At 38.3% G+C, this 24186-nt stretch overlaps 1 protein-coding gene across 5 annotated transcripts in view; it reads left to right on the forward strand.

The window, feature by feature from the left end:
* Window positions 1–24186, forward strand: part of CLSTN1 (calsyntenin 1) — a 97831-nt gene that overhangs the window by 54883 nt on the left and 18762 nt on the right. For 3 of the 5 annotated variants that reach the window (XM_051988611.1, XM_051988607.1, XM_051988610.1), the window contains exons 2-7: window positions 3981–4103; window positions 19216–19245; window positions 20413–20608; window positions 22278–22486; window positions 23463–23612; window positions 23743–23928. In XM_051988611.1, the coding sequence (XP_051844571.1) occupies window positions 3981–4103; window positions 19216–19245; window positions 20413–20608; window positions 22278–22486; window positions 23463–23612; window positions 23743–23928 (894 nt within the window). The remainder of the gene's footprint in view (window positions 1–3980; window positions 4104–19215; window positions 19246–20412; window positions 20609–22277; window positions 22487–23462; window positions 23613–23742; window positions 23929–24186) is intronic. The other 2 variants (XM_051988606.1, XM_051988609.1) reach the window with 1 other exon arrangement.

Raw genomic sequence — 24186 nt, forward strand, 5'->3', positions numbered from 1 at the left:
TTTATGTGAAAGAAGGACCTGGTAGTATCTTTATTTTGGTGAAACTATGATCATGGGGAAACAAGGTGGTGCAGTGGTAGAGTTCTGGCCTCAGACACTTACTAGTTATGTGACTTTGGGCAAGTCATTTAACCTTGTTTGCCTCTGTTTCCTGTTCTGTAAAATGACGTGGAGAAGGACATGGCCACCTGCTCCAGTATCTCAGCTGAGAAGACCTGGATCGGGGTCACAAAGACTGGGACAGAGCTCACAGTCTTAGTTAATGCAAATCTCTTCAGTGGGTTGAGCTGTGAATCTGTGATTTGATTGGTCTTAAAATAAGACCTTAGTGTAAGTCTTAGTGTTTTTACTGTTATGTTCCTAAAGAATTTTTTGAAGGTAGGAACATGCCCAGAAGGCACTTAGGGTGTTGCTAAGAGGCTGTAAAGGATGTTTGTCAGAAATCTGTGACCAGAAGGAGGAGGAGGGCTGGTTGTGTTATTAGAGCAAAGGCCATCCGGGATCACTGGCCTCCTTGGTACCTCGTAATGTTCAGAGATTTATAAAGGAGCCTCCAGCATGGCCAGTGGAGGGGTTTGTAGAAGGGCACTGGCAAAAGTCCCCCAGGTCTCCTGCAGAGGAAGCCATGCCCATGTCTGAGAGGACCGAGATGTGGTGGGGAAGGGCCTTAGCCCTGGAACTTGTGAGAGAAAGCCCTGCTTGTGGAAAGTGTCATCCCGACTCCATTTGGCTTGTTTCCTTAGGGACTTCCTGAGGGTGGGATTCTGCAGTCCTCCTTTTCCTTGTCATTCAAGTCCAGTTAGTTTGTCTTTGCTTTTTGTGATGTAGGTTCTGTCTTTAGAGGTGTCATCTTTTGTAGATCCATTTGGTATCTGTCCTGGTAACTCTTCACATTTCCCATGTCTGCGGGAGAGCTGAGCTTACATCTACATCACCAATAGCCATTTGTCAACGAAAGTAATTTGTCTACATCATGATAGCTATTTATCTGTATCACCGATAGCTATCTGTGTACATCACTGATAGCTATTTATCTTTATCACCGATAGCTACTTATATCACTGATAACTATTTATCTATATCACTGAGAGCTATTTGTGTACATCACCAATAATTATTTATCTATATCACCAATAACTATTTGCCTATAAGGGGTCCTCAAACTTTTTAAATAGGGGGCCAGTTCACTGTCCCTCAGACTGCTGGAGGACTGGACTATAATAAAAATAAAAACTTTGTTTTGTGGGCCTTTAAATAAAGAAACTTCATAGCCCTGGGTGAGGGGGATAATCGTCCTCAGCTGGCGCATCTGGCCCGCGGCCATAGTTTGAGGACTCCTGCATCAATAGCTATTCCTGGCCAAAGGGCCAGGTTTGTTGAAGGGAAGCAGGAGATTGGAAAAGATTCCTCGATTGCCCAGACTGGCTCTCACATGATCCTGTACCACTCCTGGAGTGATTTTTTGCTGGGGCCTAGCACAGAACCTTGGGTATGATGGGACATCAGCAAGTGTGCGTTGAAGTGGAATTTGGAATGTTCTGGGCCAGAAATTGTTTGGTGGCTGGTGGTGCTCGTGAAGCCAGGGTGCCCCCTAGTGGCCAATGGCCAATGAGCATCCGGGGCCGAACAGTCAAATGGAGGGGCCCTCCCTTTGACCCCCCTCAGTGACGCACTCTGCCCACTTCCAGCTGTGTCTTGGGGGTAGCTCTTCCCAGATAGATCTTGGGCCTTTCCCCAAAGTCCAAGCTTTCTGGTTCCCTGCTCTCTCCAATGGGGCGCTCCCATTTACTCAGCTTCATCCCCCCCTTATCTCATCAGTTTGCTAAGAAGGGTTGCTTTTACCCCCTCAGTCTGTCTTTTCCTTCCTTTCCCACAGCGATCCCTCTCCGCCGGGCTCCCATTTCCTCCCAGTAGGTGGCTGGGTATCTTGTGGCTCCCAGCCTTGCAGGTTTAACCTTCATCTGTTTGTGTTACCCTTAGTGCCTAGCCAGTAAAGCCCAAGGTGTGTAGCCTGGCCTTCAAAACCCACTTGATTCTTTTCTGCATTTTCTAATTTTCTACAAAGATCTTCAACTTTCCCCCCTCATCCCAGCTTAGTATCTCCTACTCCCAGTATTCCCTTTGCCTTGTTTCCATACCCAGACTATTAAAATTCAAATGTCATTTACTCCATGGAGTTTCCTGATCCTTCCATTTGGAAAAGGTTTTTACTTTACACAATGCTTTGTGTTTATGCCTTTATCATATTGAATTTATATACCTATTTGAATATATGCTGTAGTTATAAATTAATAGAACCTTTAATAAAGGGGAGGATTTTCTTCTGCAAACTAACTCCCACAGTGTACTTTGTAAAGCTTTGAGGAATTATAGAGAAACATTTGGGGGGAAGGGAAGGAAACTGAGATGTTGAATAAGAGGGGAGAGTTTGAGAGGAAGGAAATGAAGAAATAAGACAAATACAAAGCAAAGGCGAGAGTTCATCTTAAGAAATGTGGTTAACCTGCATCTGGGACAGTGTCCTTATAGCAAAAATAGTAACCACAGTGCCTGTAAATTGGGGATCTTAATATTTCCTAAGACTTAAGGCAGTTGCACAGAGGTCTAGTTTCAAACCCCACACACGTGGGAAACCCATACAAGGGAGTCCCTTTACCTTCTCTCTTTGTTTTCTAGGACCAGTGGTGTTGAACCCAAATAGAATCATAATCCTTCCTAATGGCCACAATACCACAGATTCAGATTATCTGTGTTTTATCGTGTTTTTGTTTTACTTTGTTAAAATACTTTTTTCTTGGTTGCATTTAGTCTTCATGGGGCCACTTGTTTCCCCCTGCCTCTGTTCTAGACAGCTTCCATACTGGTTGTGTGAATTTCCTCACTCAGAAATTCCCTTGACCAGTGAAATTGTGGGTCCAGTCCCTTCTCTGTTTATTCAGGAGTCTCTTAACTTTAATTTTCTATGTTGTAACTATTTCTTCCTTCGGTTTTTCTCTCCATTGCAATGCCCAATAGATGTTGATAAAAACAAATATTTTAATTTTGTTAGGATAAAAATACTTAGTCTGAAGTAGATTAGATTTTTATTCTAGGTTTCAAAGTTCACAGAAAAAATAGATTTAGAGCCAGAAACTTAAAGACCATATAGTGCAGGGCTTCTTATCTTGGAATTCATGAACTTGTTTTTAAAAATATTTGGGTTGCTTGTTCAGCATAATTGTTTTCCTTTGTAATCCAGTTTATTTTATGTATTTAAAGCCATTACTCAGAAAAAGGGTTATTAGACTTTACCAGACTGTCTAAGGTTCCAAGACATGAAAAATTTGGGAATCCCAAATTGAGTCCAGTATCCTCATTTTACAGCTGACCTCTAAGTCTCGGTTTCCTTAAGTGACTTTCTCAGAGTCACACAGCTAGCACTTGTGTGCTAGGTATGGAATTTGAACCCTGGCTTTCCTCACTCCTGGGCCATTTACTGGGAAACCCCACAATCTGGTTATACTTCTTGTCCTTCATTATGTTGGGAAATAAGGAGGTCTTGAATTTCCTAGTTCAAAGTTTAGTCAAACTTTGGATGATGATTTTTTACAGCAAATATTATTGAAATGCAGATGGTGTCATTTTAGTCATGTAAATTTTATGAAATAGTTGTGAGGTTAGAGAATTTTAAATTCAGATTTCTTATTAGGAACTGACCAATTCATGTATTTTTTTTAGGCATATAATAGTTATTAAGTGGCTCTCTTTGGGCTTCTATGAGTTTTTTGGTCTTTTGTAAACATTATTTGAAAATAATAATTTCTTTGATCTATAAAATTAGAAATCCCCTCATATAATAATTAAGCAAAAACAATTCAGCACATTGGTTCTGTCTGAAAATGTATTTTTCATTATCCAGAGGATAAAATAATATTTCTAACCTTATAATTCTTCCCTATCTCCCTTCCCTCTTGCCCTTTTTCTTTTCTTTTTTTAAATAGTTAACAAGCACAAACCCTGGATTGAAACGACATATCATGGTATAGTCACAGAAAATGACAACACAGTCCTCTTGGATCCCCCTTTGATCGCCTTGGATAAAGATGCACCTCTGCGCTTTGCAGGTAGAGAGTGATTTTTATTTTGTTTTAAAGATTGGAATTGGGTAGGAGACAGTTTGTATGACCTGTATTTTGTATCATTATCACTTGTATTGGGACCTTTTCTGAAAATATTTTTGCCAGCAATTTTGGCTTCTGGCTTTAGATGCCAGATTTTTTTTTTCTTGTCCAGTTTAGCAGTTATCTGAACTATTCTTTATTACAGATTATCTTTGATTCTAAAGATATATTAGATTATTAACTCACAACTACCAAGTGAGTTTGTTCCTGCTCTGGATTTGCTTATGTGTAATCAGTAACATTTCAGTGGTTACCATTCATGAATTTTTTTCAAACTACTCAGAGTTCAGATAGCTGGGTGAAAAAAAAAAATCTCTGAGCAAATTCAACATTTTATTTGTAGTAACATCAATTTTTTGTCTTAGATTTTCTGTTTTCTTCCTTACTAACTAGTATGATTTCTTGATGTAGTGACTTTTTGGGGACAATCAATTCTCTGTAGCTGCCTTTGGGGATTGTTTAGCATTTAATCTTACCAAGATCCAGAAGTTCTAAAACTCAAGTCTGTTCCTGTTTTATTTAGTGATTTGAAAAGAAATGGAGAAACAGACTTTGCTTTTTTGTGCACTGGGGCTAATTGTACATCTTTTTCTCTGAACAGATGGAATAATATAATGGTTAATTAATTATATTCATTTGCATCAGATTTTTTGAATTTGACATTTTGAATTTTTTTCAAAATATTTGTTACCAGTCCTTTGGACAATTTTTTCAAATACAAAAATTCTTATTTTAAAACTCATTGTAGATAATCTGTTATTTCAGTTGGTCTTGAGTATAAAACAACATACATTGATTCTCCCATAATTAATTGTCTTTGGCTAACATGCCAAATAATATTTTCAGAAAAGTAGTCTGGAAATTAACTTGGGCTGTTTAGAATCAGTGGTGAAGCCAGTCAGACTTTGGTGATTTGGGGGATTGGAGCTGGAGAGAGGGTCAGGTGATGGGGGGGTGTTGGGTATGGAGGGTGAAAAAAAATTGTTGAATAGGATGTACAATAGAGGAAAAATTCTTAATGTTACTGTGTAAATATACATCAACTGACTTATTTGAAATTACTCTAAGAAAACTATTTACAGATATTCTGTAGATTAAAATTATTTTTAGCATGCCATACTCATTCCCTCTGTGCACATTAAGTATTTAGACTAAATGTTATGTGTATATGTTTCTGTGGCATATTTTTCAATAAAGTCCCCTATGTGTTTAGTGTTCAGTGTTGACTTAATTCTTGTAATACGGGTGCTGCTTGCATTTTATTATGTGGATATAGACATAACTGACATCCAATGTGGAATGCTGGTTAGAAATGAATGACTGCCAGAAACCTCAGGAACTGTTTCTTACCTACCTACCATTTGGGGAGTAAATTAGTAACACCAAGCCTTCCCCTTTCCTTTTCCCTTTCCTTTCTCTTTGTTGTTTCTAGAACCCTATTGACTCCATGGCAAGATTGGAAAGAACATTGGCCCTGGAGTCAGGGGACAAGCAAGTTTAAAATCCCAGTTTAGCTATTTACTTACTTAACTGATAACAGGGAGATTGTTATATCTATTTGGAGACTTAGTGGATTAGATGATTTCTAGCTCTAAATTAGTGTGGAAAGTCAAAAGATTTTTAAACTTTCTTCCCAAACATATTTTATGCCATGTTTGACTTGGAGCATAATTAAAAATAAGATTTAGATAAAAAACTTTCTTGATTGACATATCATGTCACTTATTTTCTCAGTTTAAAAAATTGTAATAAAAAGATAAAACCCAGTCAATTCCAATCACTTAATTCCAGTAAGAAATTTATCATTTTTTCCCAAGGAGTAAATTAAGGGAAACCAGACACTTTTTCCTGAGTAGCCATTTTAAAAATGGCTCAGCCAAAATGTCAGATCATATTTTGAGAAAAATGGTGTTTGTAATAATTTTGATTTTGTTTGAGCAGGAAGGAGTGATGACTTCTTTGAGGTTTGAGGAACACATTTTTCTTAATGAAACAATACTCTTTGTCCTTATCTAATTTGTTATGTAGTTGTAATAGAATTTAAGCTTTGTCATTTCAAAAAAATGATTTTAACTTAATACCCAAAATGATACTTGAAAAATTTTGTTGATTTAAGGCTGTTCTGTCACTTTGCCAAAAAATGAAGACTACAAAATAGAATTTTTTGTTGTAGTAACAAAGGGCGAAAATGTCCATATATGGCAGAGAGCAATTTGATAGCCTCAGCTAAACTGAAATGCAGTTGTTTGCCCATCTATTTGTTTGGCATTAATTGCAGAATTGTCTTCAAGGAGTTGTTTAAATAGGTCTAGGTGGGGTAAGGAAAAGTCTGCAGTCAGATTTGGGATATTATCTAATTCAGCATTATAAGAATTATTCCTTTCAATATTGTGGTTGATAATATCATCAGGATTTATTTCAATGAGTATTTAATATGTGTCAGATACTGTACTAGTGATTGGCAGTAGAAAGCCAAAAATCAAATCAGTGGAAAAGTTTCATGAAAAAGTAAAAACATTTTATTGAGGAGATAGTTTGTTTATAGCATAAATAGCAGCCCAGCACCATTTTTTATTCTTATTTTTCATGAATCAAATAATACTTATCTTGAGATTTGAGCAGTCTTAATGATTAAACCATCTGATACATTTCTTAGGACAAAATCAAGAAAAATGAACTTTATTTGTCTTTTTATAAGTAGAATACAATAGACTCTTTATAATAAATAAACTGTTCTTTCACCCAGCCGCCTCTTTTTTTGAGTTTCTTCAAAGCAAAGAACAATGTCAGTTGTCCAGGCAGCATTAGTTAATGTGGGTGGCTAAGTGTGAGAACTTTAGTAGGATGTTGGTTACAATTTGGTCACAGTAATAAAGACCTTTTAGAGTCAGTTAGTTTAAAAACTTTTCTTGGTTGAGAATGCACGTTCTCCTTCTGGCCTAAATGAGAAGCACAGGTTTTTAATAAACTGTTGTAGAACTCAATTTTTTAATAAAAATTAAAATGTAAACTAAATATGAGGAATAGGTTGGTAGTTGCATTAGCTGACCTTTCTTGGCCATTTGCTTAACCTGGAGTGTTTTTGTATTATGTAAAACAGACTAGTTAGATGAGGTGATGTAGTTGTCTTTTGACTTATTTTACTGTCAAATAGCAGATTGTACTTTATTGTGGCTGACTTGCAGACATTAATTTGTTCAGGGCTGCCCATGTTTTAATTTTAGTTAACAGTAACTGATAGCTTCCTGTCCAGCTACTATTTCTATTACAAAGAAATCACGTCAAGCTAGTAAGGTGTTTTTTTTTTGTTGTTGTTGGTTTTTGTTGTTGTTGTTGTTTCATTTTAAGGATTGGTTCATAAAGGGAGAGCGCTCCATTGGGAAATGTGGGTGATATTCAAAACAGAAGAAAATACAAAATTTTTTTTTAAGTAACTGATTTCTAGATTTTAATTACACTCCAAACTACTGTCAAAATATTAACATTTATGGGCAAGGAAGTAAAAAATTAAAATGACTTATAGATCCTAATGAGGATGCAAGCTAAAGTGTAAGCATTATCAATGATCTTCAAATTATTTGAATTCTGGGACCCTCTGGTTTAACTCAGATTTAGAAATCAGAATAAGCATCTTTGTGACTTGACTAAAAAACTGTTCTCTCTTGGCTATTGGGAAGGTGTCATGGTCTACCATTCTTTTGCTTTGACATCCCAGCTTGAAGATTTGACATTTTGCAGAATCAGTTAATGGATTATGTTGTAAAATTTAGGCCTAGCTACAGGAAGCTTTGTTAGATTGAGATGAAGTTGATCAGAAACTACTTAACTTGTATGATTTCCTTCTCCACATGATCTTCATTTTTCCTTCTGATTTGTATAAATCAACTACCAAAAGATAACCGATGATGCCGTTAACTTCATGTTGTCAGCCTCCCACAGGAGGATGGGTGAGGCAGGGGTTAGAAACTGTCCACGAACCTCTCTGGAGATGGGAGTGCCTCCCCTGGGGAGCAACAGCCCGCCAGAAGGAGCTTCCCGGCCAAGAGGTTATCTGGTTTGGTCCTACCTGTTAGGTATTGGCTATGAGACTGTAGGCCGCCAGATTTCTCAGTGCCCCTGAACAACCACGGGTACCGTGCCCCACAGAGCATCAGTGCTGGAGGGAGCATCCACACCGAGAGCTCCCTGTCAATCAACAAATGTTGACTGTGTGTCAGGCCCTGTGCTGGACTCTGGGGAAACAAGTACAGAGAATGATGCTCACATTCTAATTGGGGAGACAGAAAGTACACATAAAAAATATGTGCAACAGAAATATAATATGAATGGATAAAATACCCACCAAGTAGGTAAATTTAAATTTAATACAATTAAATAGTTTGGGAGAAAGGGCACTGGTAAGTGGGGATCACATAGGGCTTCCTGCAGTGAGCAGTTTTTTATTATAGCTTTTTATTGACAGAACATACGCATGGGTAATTTTTCATCATTGACCCTTGTGAAACCTTCTGTTCCAACTTTTACCCTCCTTCCCCTCACTCCCTCCCCTAGATGGCAGGGAATCCAATATATGTTAAATATGTTAAAGTACATATTAAATACAATATATGTATATATATATATATTTATACAGTTATTTTGTTGCACAAGAAAAATCAGATTTAGAAAGAATGTAAAAATAACCTGAGAAGGAAAATAAAAATGCAAGCAAACAATAACAGAGTGGAAATATTATATTGTGGTCCACACTCATTTCCCATAGTTTTTTCACCAGGTGTAGCTGGTTCTCTTCATTACTTAACAATTGGAACTGATTTGGATCCTCTCATTGTTGAAGAGAGCCATGTCCATCAGAATACATCCTCATACAGTATTATTGTTAAAGTGTATAACGATCTCCTGGTTCTGCTTTTTTCACTCAGCATCAGTTCATGTAAGTCTCTTCAAGCCTTTCTGAAATCCTCCTGCTGGTCATTTCTTACAGAACAATAATATTCCATAACATTCACATACCATAATTTATTCAGCCATTCCCCAATTGATGGGCATCCATTCAATTTCCAATTTCTTGCCACTACAAACAGGGCTGCCACAAACATTTTGGACATACAGGTCCCTTTCCTTTCTTTAGTATCTCTTTGGGATATAAGCCCAGTAGTAACACTGCTGGATCAAAGGGTATGCACAGTTTGATAACTTTTTGAGCATAGTTTCAAATTGCTCTCCAGAATGATTGGAACTGTTCACAGTTCCTAGGTGAGTAATTTTTAAAGGAAAAAAAGAAGTTGAAGTAAGGAAGGGGAGTGCATTCTGGTTATTTGGGATGCTTAGTGCAAAGGCACACAGGGATGGCCAGTCTGCGAGGAGGAATGTCTGATGACGAGAAAAATATGTTGGGGCTAAGTCACATGGGGTTTTTAGAGCTGAACAGGAATTTCTCATTTTTTTCCAGAATCCTTTAGAGGATTGGAGTTACCTGAGTCGGGCAAAGACATGGTTAGATCTACACATAAGGAAAATGACTTTTGTGTCAGGGTAGGCTAGATTGGAGAGGGAGAGGCCTGAGTCAAGGAGAGACTAGTTAGGAGGCTGTTACAGTACCCTTGAGGAGAGATGTTGAAGGCCTGAATTGAGATGGTCGCTATATAAGAAGGGGTCATATGTAAAAGATGATGTAATGATAGAAATGGCAAGTTTTAAAATTGATTGAATAGATGTGTGGGATGAGAGATACTGAAAAGCTGAGGATAATGCTGTGGTTACAAACCTAGGAAACTGGGATTGTGATGCCTTTGATAGAAGCCGGGAAGTTTAGAAGAGAGGAGAAGGTTTATGAAGTTCAGTTTGGAAGATAATGAATTTGTGGGACAAAGAAAGATTTAAAAAATTCTCAGCCCTCAGAGAATTTTTATTTGAATATGAAGATGTACACAACTCCATTTATGTAAGATATTATCCTCTCCTCGGCCTCCAGTTAAATTGGAGATAAATCTCCAAGAGAAGGAGCAAAAAAAAAAAAAAAACTTCTTGTGAAAGGTGGGAGTTTTAGTTGAGATTTGAAGGAAGCTAGGAAGCTAAGGAGGAGGAGGAGAGGCATTCTAGGAGGGGAGACAGTTAAGGCGCCCTCTGCCCTGGCTCTTGGAGTAAAGGGAGGAAATCAAGTAAAAGAGGGAAATGCTGAGTTTGGAGCATTTGATCTGGAGTTAGCAAGATCTGAATTCACATCTAATATGACACTAGCTGGGTGCCTGGGCAGGGGCTCTGTGTGCCTCAGTTTTCTCATCTACAGAACAGGGATAACAATAACAGCTACTTCCCTGGGATGTTTAAGGACAAAATGAGGTTATATTTGTAAAGCCCTTTGTAAACTTTGAAACATGATATAAGAGAAAGATCAGGACAGAGAAAAGACTTTTATGTTTGGCGCCTTTGACCGCTGGACATGGATTATTCTGTTCAGTTAAATGGTGAGTTTTAAAAGCTATTCTGTAGAGTGGGGTACACTTCTTTTCTGCCAAGGGCCATTTGTGGGCCAGGAAAAATTATCAACTCATACAAGTCAAGCCGTGAGAAGTTGCGTCTAGCTTTCAGCTCACCACCTGTGGTTGCCTTAGCAAATGATTTTGTAGGCCTTATGCGGCCTATGGGCCGCACATTCGCCACCCCTGCTGTAGAGAGTTAAGAAAAGCGGGGAAGGAGAGAAAGTGCAGGGACCAATTTTTGTTTCTCCAGTTTAGCCGTGAAAGGGAAGAAGGATGTAGAATGAAAGCTAGTAAAGACGGATGGTGTGAGTGTTTTTTGGGGATTTAGTTCCCAAGATCTGGGTGTGGAATGAAGGGAAAGGTTCCAGTAGGTACAGAGATGAGATTATATTTCTCAGAAGAGTCAATGTGCCTTGAGCTCCAGGGTGGGAGAGGGCAGTCAGCACAAAATCAAGAAGCTGCTGATTAAAGGGACAGCTAGATGGTATAAGGGATAGAGCACTGGTCCTGAAGTCAAATGAATCTGAGTTCAAATATGACCTCAGACACTTGGTATTTCCTAGCTGTTTGGTCCTGGGCAAGTCGTTTAACCCCAATTACCTCACTTAAAAAAAAAAAAAAACTTGCACTGGAATGTTGAGCCTTTAAAAAAAAAAAAAACAGTGGGAACTTTAGGAGGTGGATTGGAGGCAGTTTATGAAGGACCCCCTCGGTCTGGAGACAGTGTGATGCAGGGCTGAATTTGGAGCTCCTAGACCTAGATTCTAATGGATCCTGACTCCATCTGTGACCATGGGCCAGTCACTTACCTCATTGTGTAGAAGGGTAGGTGGTGTTAAACTCACCTCAAAACAGGGGCTATTAAACCAGACATAAGGATCCCTTATGTCTTATTGTAGTCGTTTATTTTGTTAAAGATTTCTCGATTACATTTTAATCCAGCTCAGGGCTGGCTGCCTCTTCTGGACTATGGACTTGACCTCTCCAGTCCTGTCTGGCCATGGGTCTGGGAGCCCATGAAATGCCCGGCTTACTGCATGTCCCAAGCAGCAGCAGAGTGACTGGTCTGCCCTTGGATTCTTCTAGCAGGAGGGCCAGAGGAGCCTGGAAGGGGACTGTTAACAGGGAGATAGCTGAGGAGGCTTTGAAAATTAAGGCTGTACTTGTCTGAAGCCTTTTATTTAGGGTGCCTAAGAACAGGCCCCAGGGGTGGGGGTGGGAGTGGGATAGTTCTAGTCAGTGTCTGTCAGCCTCGCTCAGTTGCTTTCTCCTGGCCCAGATAGTTTACTCAGAGCCCTAAGTGTGCAGAGCCCCAGGGCAGCCACTAGGGGGCTCCATAAGGCACACATCACCCGGCCTAGAGGCAGAGAGGCCTGACCCTGGCTGGGCAAGACATGTCACTTATGCTCAGTTTTGTCCATCTATGAAATGGGGATGATAACTCACCTTCTAGGATTGTTGCAAGGACCAATTGTAAAGTAATTGTAAAGTGCTTAGCACAGTGCCTGGGGTATAGTAGGGGCAGCCTGTAAATGCTTGTTCTCTCCCCTCTTCTCCCAGGCGTTCTGTTGAGGGAAGAATAAGGCCCTTGAAAAACAAGCTGTTTGTTAGTGAGGCCTTAGAGAAATTACATTATCTCTGGGCCTCCATTTCTTTATTTATAAAATGGCAGAAGTCGGCTAGTCTTCCCCGTCTGGGTTCCTATCAGTATCGAATGAGGAAATGCTACTTAAAAAAACCCAACATTTTGTTGATATTTTGTGAATACTATTAGATCACTGATCTAAGCTCTGTATTGAATTTTGTATATTGAAGTCAGTGAATATTGTATAATTTTTAATGAAGTACTTTACTTGGGTATAGACTCAAGAATTGTCTTTACTGGCAACGAAGTCAAGATTTCTATCAATATTAGACCATGTGAAAAATAGCTGAGAACTAACAAAATAAACTTAAAGCAATAACAGCATTTATATAATATTGTAAAATTTACAAGCATCTTATAAATATTATTTCATTTAATCCTGACAACAATCCTGGGAAGTAAGTGATGTTATCCACATTTTACTGATGAGGAAACTGAGGCAGATAGAGGTGAATTGACTTTCCTAGGGACACCCAGTTAATGTCCTAGTACAAAATTTGAACTGGGGTTTTCCTTAATAGGTTAGTACTTTAGCTACTCTTCTACCTTATATATAAAAGTGGCTTCCATAGTTTCATGCTTAATTTCTTTTGTAATCTTATACAGTAGTTTTTGCAAAGTGATATAAAATATGAAAAATTTAAAAATTGGAATTATTTGATTTTGATTTGAAAAGCAGACTATCTTTTACATGGAATCAAATGGTTAAAAACTGCATGAATATTACAGAAATTTTGCTTTTTGTGATAGCTGATTCCCAGGCATTTCATTTTTCTGAAGCTCGTCATCATTATTGAATCAAGACTTTTGAGTTCACATGAATAGGAGCCACACAATTTTAAAGGCTCTGACTCTGAAATCTTTATTGTTTATAGGGGTAGAGTCCTTACTGTCAATGATCTGATCTGAATCCTACACAATTTTTAAGGCAGGCACATTTAGTCTAAAATTATTAATAAACTGAAAATTCTGTGAAATTAGCAGGAAAAGTGAACTCAATAGTAAGGTTTTCACTCTAGATGATAGGACTTTTCTAAAATGCATTAGTATTTGTCATATGTATGCTTTAAAATTGTGTTCTTTGGGATAATATGGTATATTTGTAGATATTCAGCCTTGTTACTAGAGTATTTGAATGTTAGCTTCCTTAGCTACTAAGAGATGTGTTTAAATTTTTATTAGCCCTGGCTTTTATTACTAGTTTGTTCTTGGGCAAATCACTTAAACTCTTGAGCCTTAGAATCTTCATCTGTAAAATGGGGGAGTTGAATTAGATTATCTCTCAGGACCTTTCTACTTCTGTCTTGTGATCCTAAAAATCATTAGTTGTGGGTATAAATGCATTCTTAATCTTACACATTGCATATGAGATGAATGCTTCTTGAGATTAAAAGTTGACTTAACAGGCAGATTTTGAATGGGAAGGAGCCTTGAGAATATTGTTTTAGTTGGTTGGAATGATAAAGCCATTCTGTCATATTTCCTTATTCCATATGCTTTTCAAATTATCACTTAATACTGATTTGAGATGAAGACAATTGAATATAGTGAGATGAGCCAGAGGCTGGGAGTCATGGCATCTGGATTCTTTTCTTGGCTTTTCCTCTGTCTAGCTTCCTGTTCTGAAGTAAAGTACTTAACTTCTTTCTGTATTACTTTTCTTGACTCTAAATGAGGGGATTGATGGGTTGATATAGTAGAGAGAAGTTCTAAACTTGGAGCCACTCAAGACCCAGGTTCAGTATTATCTTTGACATTTTTCATACTTTGCTACTAGCACCTTCTTATTCCCCTTTCACCAGAACCTTGCCCCAGCATGCTCATCTTAGATATTAGCTAGCATTAAATGAGCTTTCATCTTATCTCACCCAGAACCAAGGTGACATATCCCTTCCTGGCTATCCTAACACCATATCACTTTCCTTTCCACCACTGTCCCTGCCAATTTTCTATCGGCTCTCTTTGTATATTGTCTTTCCTTATTTAAATATATGCTCCTTGAGGACATTTTACATCTTCGTATTTGTATCCTGGGTTTTTAACACAATGCCTGGCACATAATATGCAATTAATAAATTCTTATCCATCTACTAACCTTGTCATTGTGAACAAGTCATTTTATTTTGTGCTAATTTCCTATAGACATAGAATATCTCTTTAAAGATTGGGAAGATTCTGGCATATTGATCTAGATTTTGAGTGAGTGGAATCTGAGTGGTTCTAAGAGAAGCTAGGCAGGAGCCCATGGACTAAAATTCTGTCTAGGAAATCAAGAGAGATGGAAAGCTCATAAACATGTGATTGAAGGGAAAGGGAGCTGTCCAAAGAATCAGTGCTGATACTTGGGGCTCTGACCTAAAGGTTTAGGCTTGCGCCAGAGCTGCCATAAAATAACTACCACCTCTTTGATTACCACCAGCAGCATTTACTCCTCCTCCTTCGTTTTTTCTCTCTCTTTTCCTTCCCCCCCCCAAGACAGCAAGCAATCTGATACAGATTATACATGTACAATCATATTAGATATATTTCTATATTATTCATGCTGTAAAAAAAAAAAAAAGAATCAGAACAAGAGAGAAAACCCACGAGAAAGAAAAAAACAACAATAAAAAAAGAAAATAGTATGTATGCTTTAATCTGCATTCAGACTCCATAGATTCTTCACTGGATGTGGATGGCATTTTCTATCATGAATCTTTTGGAATTGTCTTAGATCATTGTATTGCTGAGAAGAACTAAATCCATCAAAGTTGATCATTGTACATTGGCTCTGTTACTATGTTCTCCTGGTTCTGCTCACTTCCAGAGTAACCTTCTTAAAGCAAGCCTTTGACCATGTTAATCTTCTGCTTAAGAATCTTTGGGGGCCCCACTGACATTGATAGTTTTTCCCTCACCAGTTTCAGGCAGCCTTTTTAGACTCATTTCTTTGCTTCTGTGTTCTCCAAGACTACTTATTGGCTCCCACCTCTGCCTCTTAGAATTAAGAATATAATCCCTTGATGATTTTTCATTTTGTCTTTATATTTCCAGTGCTGAGCACAGTGCCTGGCACGTAAGTGGTACTTAAAAGTTCTTTGGAGTAGATTTCACAAGATTTATGCAGAATATAAAACAAGAGCAGAAGGTAAATACAGAAGCATGGTGGGGACCTATAAGAGTATAGCAAGAAAGTTGATGCTCAAAGTCACCCCAAGATGGCAAGAAAAGCTAAGAAAAGCAGATATTTTTGTCTTTATTGCCCTTTGTTATTATTTTGGGTAAAGAGGAAGATTCGAAAGAAGAGTGTTTGTTGCAGATTGGAGGATAACTGAAGAGGCAGCAGAACTTTTCCACTCCTACTTTGGTTCCATTTTCTCAACCCAGTGAAATAGTTTTTCAATTGGAGAAGAGAATAGAATTAACTAATAGAGAGTTGATAGGTAAGATAAGTTAAGACACAGAAGGGGAATATCTGTCTCAATACCAAGATTAGGTTATGTTTCCTAGGTTGTGGAAGTAACTGGAAACTGTTATTTCTGGTCCATCATCTTTGCACAAGCTCAGAGAACCAGAGAAGAGTTGTAGGAAAGGAAAAGGACAAATCTAGGCCTAGTTTTCACAGCATAGAATTTGTATATATACATATATATATTCATCTATATATCGTGAACTTGGCTTTGAGTCTTGGTAAGATTCTAGACTCTTATTAAAGCAATGATTAATGACTATCCAAAAAAGAAAGTGGTGATTACAAAAGACCAACATGGTTTTGTGAAAATTGAGATATACCAGATTAACTTTTTAATTTTTTGATGGGCTTATAAATCTGTATTCAAGGAGAATGTGATAGTTAGAATTTGCCTGAATTTTAACAAAATATAATATTTCTCTTGTTGGAATGGATATGGAATCGACTAATGGCCAAACACTCTCTGAGTGGTCATTAATATCAACTTGGAAAGTGATGTTCTGTAGAAATCCTAGGGATCTATGCCTGAGTTTCCCATGTTGTGTTTTTTAACATAAGATGATAAGTTTAAAGCTGTTAGGGAACTAGGTGGTCATTTATCCAACTTTCTCATTTAATATATAAAAAAAGCCAAAAAAATTTCTTCACAGTGGTGGTAATTTATAGTGCCAATATTTAAGCTCAGGTCTTCAGATTGCAAATCTACACTTTTTATGACACCATGCTGCTTCATGGATTGAATTTAAAACAAGAAGAAGCTAGGACACCCTAGCAAGTACTTATTGAATGTCTACTCCTTGCATGGTTGCATCCTCTGGATGCAGAGGAAAAAAACCAAAGCTGTCCCTGCTGTGTTGGTACTTGCATTTTGTTAGTAGGTGTGACTTGGGATCAGCCTGGGGACTTGGTTTTGGAGTTAGGATGCCTGGGTTCAAGCATAAATCTGGTTCATTGAACCAGACAATTTCCAAGGCAATGATTTGTATTGGGAGAAGGGCTGATCACCAGGAGCTCCCAAATATACACACAGATCAGAGGGTGCAAGCCCTTTCTCAGGGAGGGTCCACAGCCAGACTTGAAGGGAGCCACAGACTTCTGAGAAGTTGTATGACAAGGAAAGTATTTTTGCCCGTGCATTTGCCAGTACAAAGACTGAAGATGGAAAATGGTGTTCTGAACCTGTAGAACAATTTGACTGAAACAGAATATTGTGAAAGGGAGATAGAGCAGAGCCTGATTTGGAAGGACTTTGGAAACCAAGTAGAAGTGTTTGTATTTGATGCTAAAGGCAGGAGGGAAGTATCAAAGGTGCTTGAGCAAAAGAGTGACATAATCCTCCTGACATTTTCCATTCCCCCAAGGTGCCGCTTTTTTAGACTGCGGTCTTTTTTTTTTTTTATTTCTTAGCAGTTTTCCTTCTGCCAGGCAGATCGTTCATCTTGAATTGTAAACTGTTATCCATTAAATTAGAGAACCAGGCTTGAAAAATGCACCTGGGACACCTGCCATCGGGAGGGAGTTTTGTGTTCTCTGGCTTAACCTGACTTTCTGTGGTCATATGATTTGTTTCTTCTAAGCTCTTTGCTTCAATCCCTCTTACCCTGCTTCAAATCATTTCTGTTCCTTTTTTCTCTAAATAAAATGCCATAGAGCTTTCAGTCTTTCCCTTAACATTTTTAAAACCTCATTTTTATTAATGACCATGTGACTCAGAGTGCAAGCTTCTTAAATTTATAGGTGATTCAAAGCTAGGATAATCACCAGTTGTCCTGACCTATGTGTTGCCACTGGAGTCCAATGACTCTGGAGGAGAGAATGCAATTGATGACTTTGCACAGCCCTGCCTCACTGAAATCCAATTCTCTTGTAAATTAGAACATCACCCTCCTGATGTCATTGGTTCTCTTCTAGAACAAAGAAGAAGCAACAACAATTATGCTATTAAATCAGGATTTAACAAAGATAAATGAAATTCTTATATCTGGGTTAAAAACTAAACTTTACAAGGGTACAATGGTTCAAATATGATTAGAGTTGAGCTTACTTAAAAAAAATACCTGAGGGTTTGAGGGGCTTGCAAGCCTAGTGTAAGCCAGCAATGAGATGTGTCAGGCAAGGAAATGGAGTTGAGACAGACCTGGGGCTGTGCCCTAGAGAAGCAGTAACCTTGGGGTAACCTGTGCTTCTTCTTATATCTTGAAGTTTATGTTCAATTTTGGAGGCTATATTTTGGGAAAGTTCTTGGTGAAGAGCTTTGTCTATGACATATTGATTGAAGGAATTAGTGATGTTTAGCCTAATGAAGGCTTGGAAGAGGCTGGAGGAGAGAGCATGTTATTGCTATCTTCAGATAGATGAGGAAATCCTGTGGAAGAAAGATTAAACCTTCTGGCAAGACTATTTCGCTGAGGAGGATATTTACCATATTAGAAATAAAAATAAATATGGAATTTCTAGATCCTCTGAAAGGGTTTCAGATCTCCCAAGATTCTCTGGACTACACTTTGAGAACCACTGGACTAGTCGACCCCTGATATTTGAGGATTCTACATCACTTTCATTAATGGGCAATTTCAGGATGGTTTAACTTGTCCAGGCCCAGAAAAAAAGGGGACTCTGAAAAGTAGCCAGACATTATCCTTCTCAGTGAAATAGTCTTGCCAGAATTTTTATCTTTTATGTCTTATTTGGTGTTTTTGGAGGACAGCTTTGATCTTTGGCTCCAATACTAAGAAGTAGTACTCTGACCTCACCCTTTCTATACATTTATACATAGTAAGATAGGCATAAAGATCTGGCCCTCTTGACACTCGCATTTCCTTGATTAGTTACATGCACATGCACGAACACACACAAATACAACAAAACCAATAAATTCAGCACGTGTATGAAACAAAAGCCACCGGTACTTGAGGACCTGATCTGCAGTTTTCAGGCTAGTTTCACAATTTGAATTTAAATTGTTGTTTTCCAAAAAGGTGCTGAAATTTATTTAGTTAGCAGACCAAGTGTGAAAAGGGAAACCCTTGTGTTCCAATTTTTTAGTTTCTCCAAATTCAAATAATAAAGTCAGAAACTAGCTGGGAGAATACAGCTTGTTAGGTGAAATTCTTCAAACTGTAATTAGAACACGTAGGCAAGCCTAATTGTTCATTGTGAAGATAAAACCTTGTCCGTTTTTATCTCTACTGACACCTCCTGGGGTAATGGAGCCTTGTGGCAGCATTTCATCTGAAAGTCAGTCTGCTTTCACAATTTCTCAATAGCTTATGGTAAGTCTCAAATTGCAAATACTACATTGCTGTTCTGGAGGTTCAAGCTCGGCTCTAGCTATCCCAGCAGCATCTGCTGCAGTCTTGGGAAGTTTTTGTCCAAAGCTTTTCTGTGTAATGTATGCATCTCTGACTTGTTCCTTATTTTTTCTCTTCTTCAGTCCTTTCTGTATTACTGACTCGGGTTTATCTTTTCTCCCTTTAGAGAGTTTTGAGGTGACAGTCACCAAAGAAGGTGATCAAGGGTTCTTTCTATCCCTCTTATGAATATTAACCCACTAACTTTGGTTATGAAATGGGGAGTCAGCACTTAAGCAGAAGATCCTGTCATGCTCTATTGCCCCATTTTATTCTCCCACTTTGTTTCTATTTTAAAATATATTGATGAAAATTGTTATGTAACCAACCCTTGGCTAGAAATATCTGGAAATCAGACATCCATTTGAACTCTACTGGTCATACTGTAGAATTTTTTAAATACTGCACTTGTTTAAGTGTTAAAAAGAACTTGTATTTTTATTGATAATCTTGCTAGTAGTTGGGATTTTGGAACAGTTAAGTAATAATTTCCATATGCAATATTTTGTGGAGCTTTATGTAATCATCAAAATATTTCTTTCTTTCACCATGTATTAGAATGGAAAGAGTACTTCTAATAATCCATTTAGCTGTAATTAAGTACGGAGGCAGGTTTTTTTTTCAGGTTTGGGTAGGAAGAAGTCTGAAAGAAAAGGAAATCTAGCAAATCCTTCCCTCTACAAAGAGTGTTCTGTTTAAGAGAAATTGTACTATATTAGTAGATAGCTGTTGAAATGGATGCCTGAAAAGTTGGTATTTCTACCTTTTTCCTTAAAGAGTTTATTTTGGTTCCCTAATTTGAGTCAGGTACATTGCACAGGAAGACTTGGTGGTTTTCATTTTTCGGACAGAATTTCTGTAATTATGGTGCTGAACCTATACCTGAAGCTTCTTCATCTCTCAGCTTATAACTGTGCATTTTAACCTTCTGCTCTGGTCCACGTCAAATCGGCTACCCAGCTATTCCCCGTAGCTCGGTGTACATCCAAGTTGTTATCAGTGGGCTTGGCTGTGGCTTCTATGAGATACACTTTCACCCTGAGCTATCTTAAGTACTCCTGTGAAATGCCTGTCTACGTTTCTCTTTCTCTTTTGTATTCCTGCATGAATGGATGCAAAGTAAACAAGTTGCTTGGAAAGCCAGAGTATGCTTCTTTTTACTAAAGTTCCCAGAATTCACCCATTTTAAAGCACAGTGTTCTTGCTTTGACCACAGACCCTCACAAATCCCTGGCTGCCAAATTGTTGTCTTTTATTTTGGGGGGGAAATGTGCAGAGGGAATAGTTGGTTGGAATTCTAACCTGTGCTCCTTTGACTCTTTAGGTGAGATATGTGGATTTAAAATTCACGGGCAAAATGTCCCCTTTGATGCTGTGGTAGTTGATAAATCCACTGGTGAGGGAATAATTCGCTCCAAAGAGAAACTGGACTGTGAACTCCAGAAAGACTACACCTTCACCATCCAGGCCTATGATTGTGGGAAGGGACCAGATGGAGCCAATACGAAAAAATCTCACAAGTAAGTGAGGTAGTGAGCCAAAGGGGGAAAATGGCTCACCTGCTGAATGTGTGTCCTGGGATAAAGAATGGGTGTGTTGGGGAGACAGGAGTGCCATAGGGGAAAAAGAGAGCCTTTGAAAGAAGGAATCCAAATACAGGGATCCTGTCCTCCTCACTTATTATAATAAGTTAGCCCCTTCTCTGAATTTTAGTAAACCCCCAAAACATTCCAGAGTCTAGGGAGACAGATGAAAATATGGTGGTCCCTGCAATGAAGGAACAAAGATAAAGAAGGGAAAGACTCTGATGTGTGCAGAGAGGAGAAATACAAGATGGGGAGAGATAACAGCCCGACAGTTTGGGTAGAGAGAAAGCTTGTCCTAGGACAGGCTTGAATTGGTGAATTCAACAATCAGGAAAGATTCTAAAGGAAACATATTTCACCTAGGGAGGGGGAGTTCCAGAGCTCTCAGAATATGGGAGGCCCAAAGGGCTGGAATCTAGCGTGAAGAAGAAAAATAAGAATGGTGGAAACTTTTGGCTTAGTTTCCTTATTTGTGGGAGAGGAGAATAGTGACAATATCTTTCTTGCCTACTTCATTGAGTTGTGAGGATTAAAAGTTTTCCATCTTTTGTCCCCCATTTTGGATCTTCCTGTTGGCAGGAATCAGTGGTGCTTAACCTTCATTGATTAGTAGTCTTTCAGTTCCACATTAGAATTTCACACAAAAAAGCTTTTATTTTTCATTTGCTCCAGAATTCTCCTTTAAACCACATCTTGCTGTTAGATGACATTTTCATAGTTTTCAAAAAATTTGGCAATTCCGCTTCCTCTTGCCAGTATTTAGAGTTTAAAAGACAATTTGTAAGAGAAAGGGGAATGGTGCTATAGGTAATGTTGGCTTTAAAAAGCCACTTGAAAAGTAAATATTATCTTTTGAGTTATTCATTTGTACACCTTGCCAGGACAGTCAGAAGTCGGGAAGCCTATGGGTCAGGCCCCTCCTGTCCTCATACACAGTCCAAAAATAGCACTTACTCTGTATAGTAGCCACCAGCAAAAAGGAATCTTTCCATGCTTTTGTCTCATCTTGATTCCTTCCTTCATCTGCTTTCTACTTATATGTGTGAGCCCAGAAAGTCTACTCTCTTTTTACAATTAACTGTTTATGATAAGATGTCCAATCAACTATCCTCTCATTTTTCTTTATTTTCCATTCTGTATATTCTGATCTCCCTCCCACATTATCACACTTCAAAGAAAAGAACAGTTGTGTGTGTTTTTTAATAACCATCTGATTTAATCTGAGGAGTTGAGATTCCATTTTGGTTAAAAAAAAAGGCAACAAGTCTCCTTATCTGACTTTGCTTTTAATTCAGAATTAAAAGAACTTAGTGATTGCTTGGTTTTATCTTCATATTAATGCAGAAAATATTAAGTGCCTACTGTGTGTCGAACTATGTGCATTTCTGTGTGCAGAAATGAATAAAGCACAGATCCTTCAAGGGAACTTACATTGTATAATATATACATAACTATATATCTTGAACAAAACAAGGTATTAGTGTTAGAAGAAACTATACAAATGGGAGAAATGACATCCTTGAGAATAATCAAATAGAGTCTGAAAATGTATTTTAATAATGCTATGTTTGATATTTTTGTTTTTCCTTTTTCCCTTTATCAGAGCAACAGTCCATATTCAGGTGAATGATGTAAATGAATATGCCCCTATATTTAAAGAAAAATCCTACAAAGCTACAGTTATTGAGGGGAAGAAATATGACAACATTTTAAAAGTGGAAGCAGTGGACGCAGACTGTTCCCCTCAGTTCAGCCAGATCTGCAGCTATGAAATTGTGACTCCAGATGTGCCCTTCATTGTTGACAAGGATGGTAAGGAAAGTTGGAGCCAGTTTTATTAGTAAGCCACTAGCACTTTCTTAGCAGAGAGTTCATTTCTGAGTTGTCCAGTTTCAAACAGATTTTCAGACTGGACATTTTCGTAAAATGTTGGTGTTGATCACAGCTTGGGTACTCAAGGAATAATCTTTACATTTTGTTTCAAATTTTAACTCCAGTCTTCTCCCATTTCTTTGTTGAAATCTGAAGAATACTCTCATCAGGTCCTCTTTTTTTTTGTAGCTAAAAAAGTAAAAAGCCATTTAATAGGCTTTATTTCTCAGACTTTTTTTTTTTTTTTTGCCAACATGAATGAATAAGGTTGTCTTTGGAGGCCTAATTCCTAGTATCTGAGAGCCACATTCCTTATTTACCCTTCACTCTTGGAATTGAAAAGTTTTTGCTGGTTCTAGGCAGGTTGAAGAGTGAGGTCTTTGAGGTTCAACAAGGTTAATTTAAATTTGTTACAGAACGTGTTTTTTATATGATCATGTCACCAAAGACAATTTTTAAGAACTCATAAAAGTCTGAACCTGGAAACTAGTACTAGGTACACTTCTTTAGGGAAAAAACCTCTTACTCTTTGCAAATTTTACCTTTTAAACAAAGTGAACCTTTTAGCAAGAAATACTAACAGGTTACTTCATATTAAAAATACTTGAATTTATACAGAGTGGTCTTTCCTTATATGCAAATTCTTACATCTTTGTGAAGATATAAACCCAAATATAAAGTCCATAAGAATATGGTGATAAAATTGCTGTTGCTTTTGTATCTTCTTTAGCATTTCTTAAAGGTTGGTTTACTTTCTACTGTATATGCAGATATTATGTAAATTAAGTTGTTAATTATTTCAAAATTATGGTTGTGTCTTAGGCACTTAAACAGATTGATGTTTGGGTATGGGATAGCTGAAGTGAAAGGCTGAATAGCTTTTTGCTCTGACTTCATTGTTTTCTCCCTTTGTCAGGTTATATAAAAAACACTGAGAAACTAAGTTATGGGAAAGAGCCTCAGTATAAGCTCACAGTTACTGCGTATGACTGTGGGAAGAAAAGAGCTACAGAAGATGTGTTGGTCAAGATTAGTGTGAAACCCACGTGCAAGCCTGGCTGGCAAGGTCTGTTTGGCTCTTTCCTCTTCTGTCACTGTCGAGTTTTTGTGTGTGCTCAGAAATGTCTAATCACAAGCCATAATGGGGCCTTTTTGGCCCCAAATCTCTTCCTTTCTCCCTGCCCCACTTTGTGCAGGATGGAACAAGAGGATTGAGTATGAGCCAGGTACCGGGTCTTTGGCTCTCTTCCCCAACATCCATTTGGAGACTTGTGATGAAGCTGTCACCTCCATCCAGGCAACAGTGGAGCTAGAGACGAGCCACATCGGCAAGGGCTGTGATCGGGACACGTACTCGGAGAAGTCCCTGCACCGGCTCTGCGGTAAGAGGCTTCCCGGAGCTTGTGCCGCCATCCCTTGCCCCACAGGCCACCCCCTGCCCCATATGCCTCCGATAGAAGGCTATGTCTTTGCCAATATAGCAAAACTCTCTGGGGCTTCTGCTTGAAGTACTAAGGAAGGACAGAAAAGATGGAGTTTCTGAAACTCTTCTTCAGTGGGTTGGGAGCTGGGTTCATAGAGAGGACAGGCTTGGGAAAATGTGGGTCCAGATTCTGCCTCTGGCACTGAGTAGCTTCGGC

The sequence above is a fragment of the Antechinus flavipes genome, chromosome 3 (assembly GCF_016432865.1).
Source record: "Antechinus flavipes isolate AdamAnt ecotype Samford, QLD, Australia chromosome 3, AdamAnt_v2, whole genome shotgun sequence".
NCBI classification, from domain to species: Eukaryota; Metazoa; Chordata; class Mammalia; order Dasyuromorphia; family Dasyuridae; genus Antechinus; species Antechinus flavipes.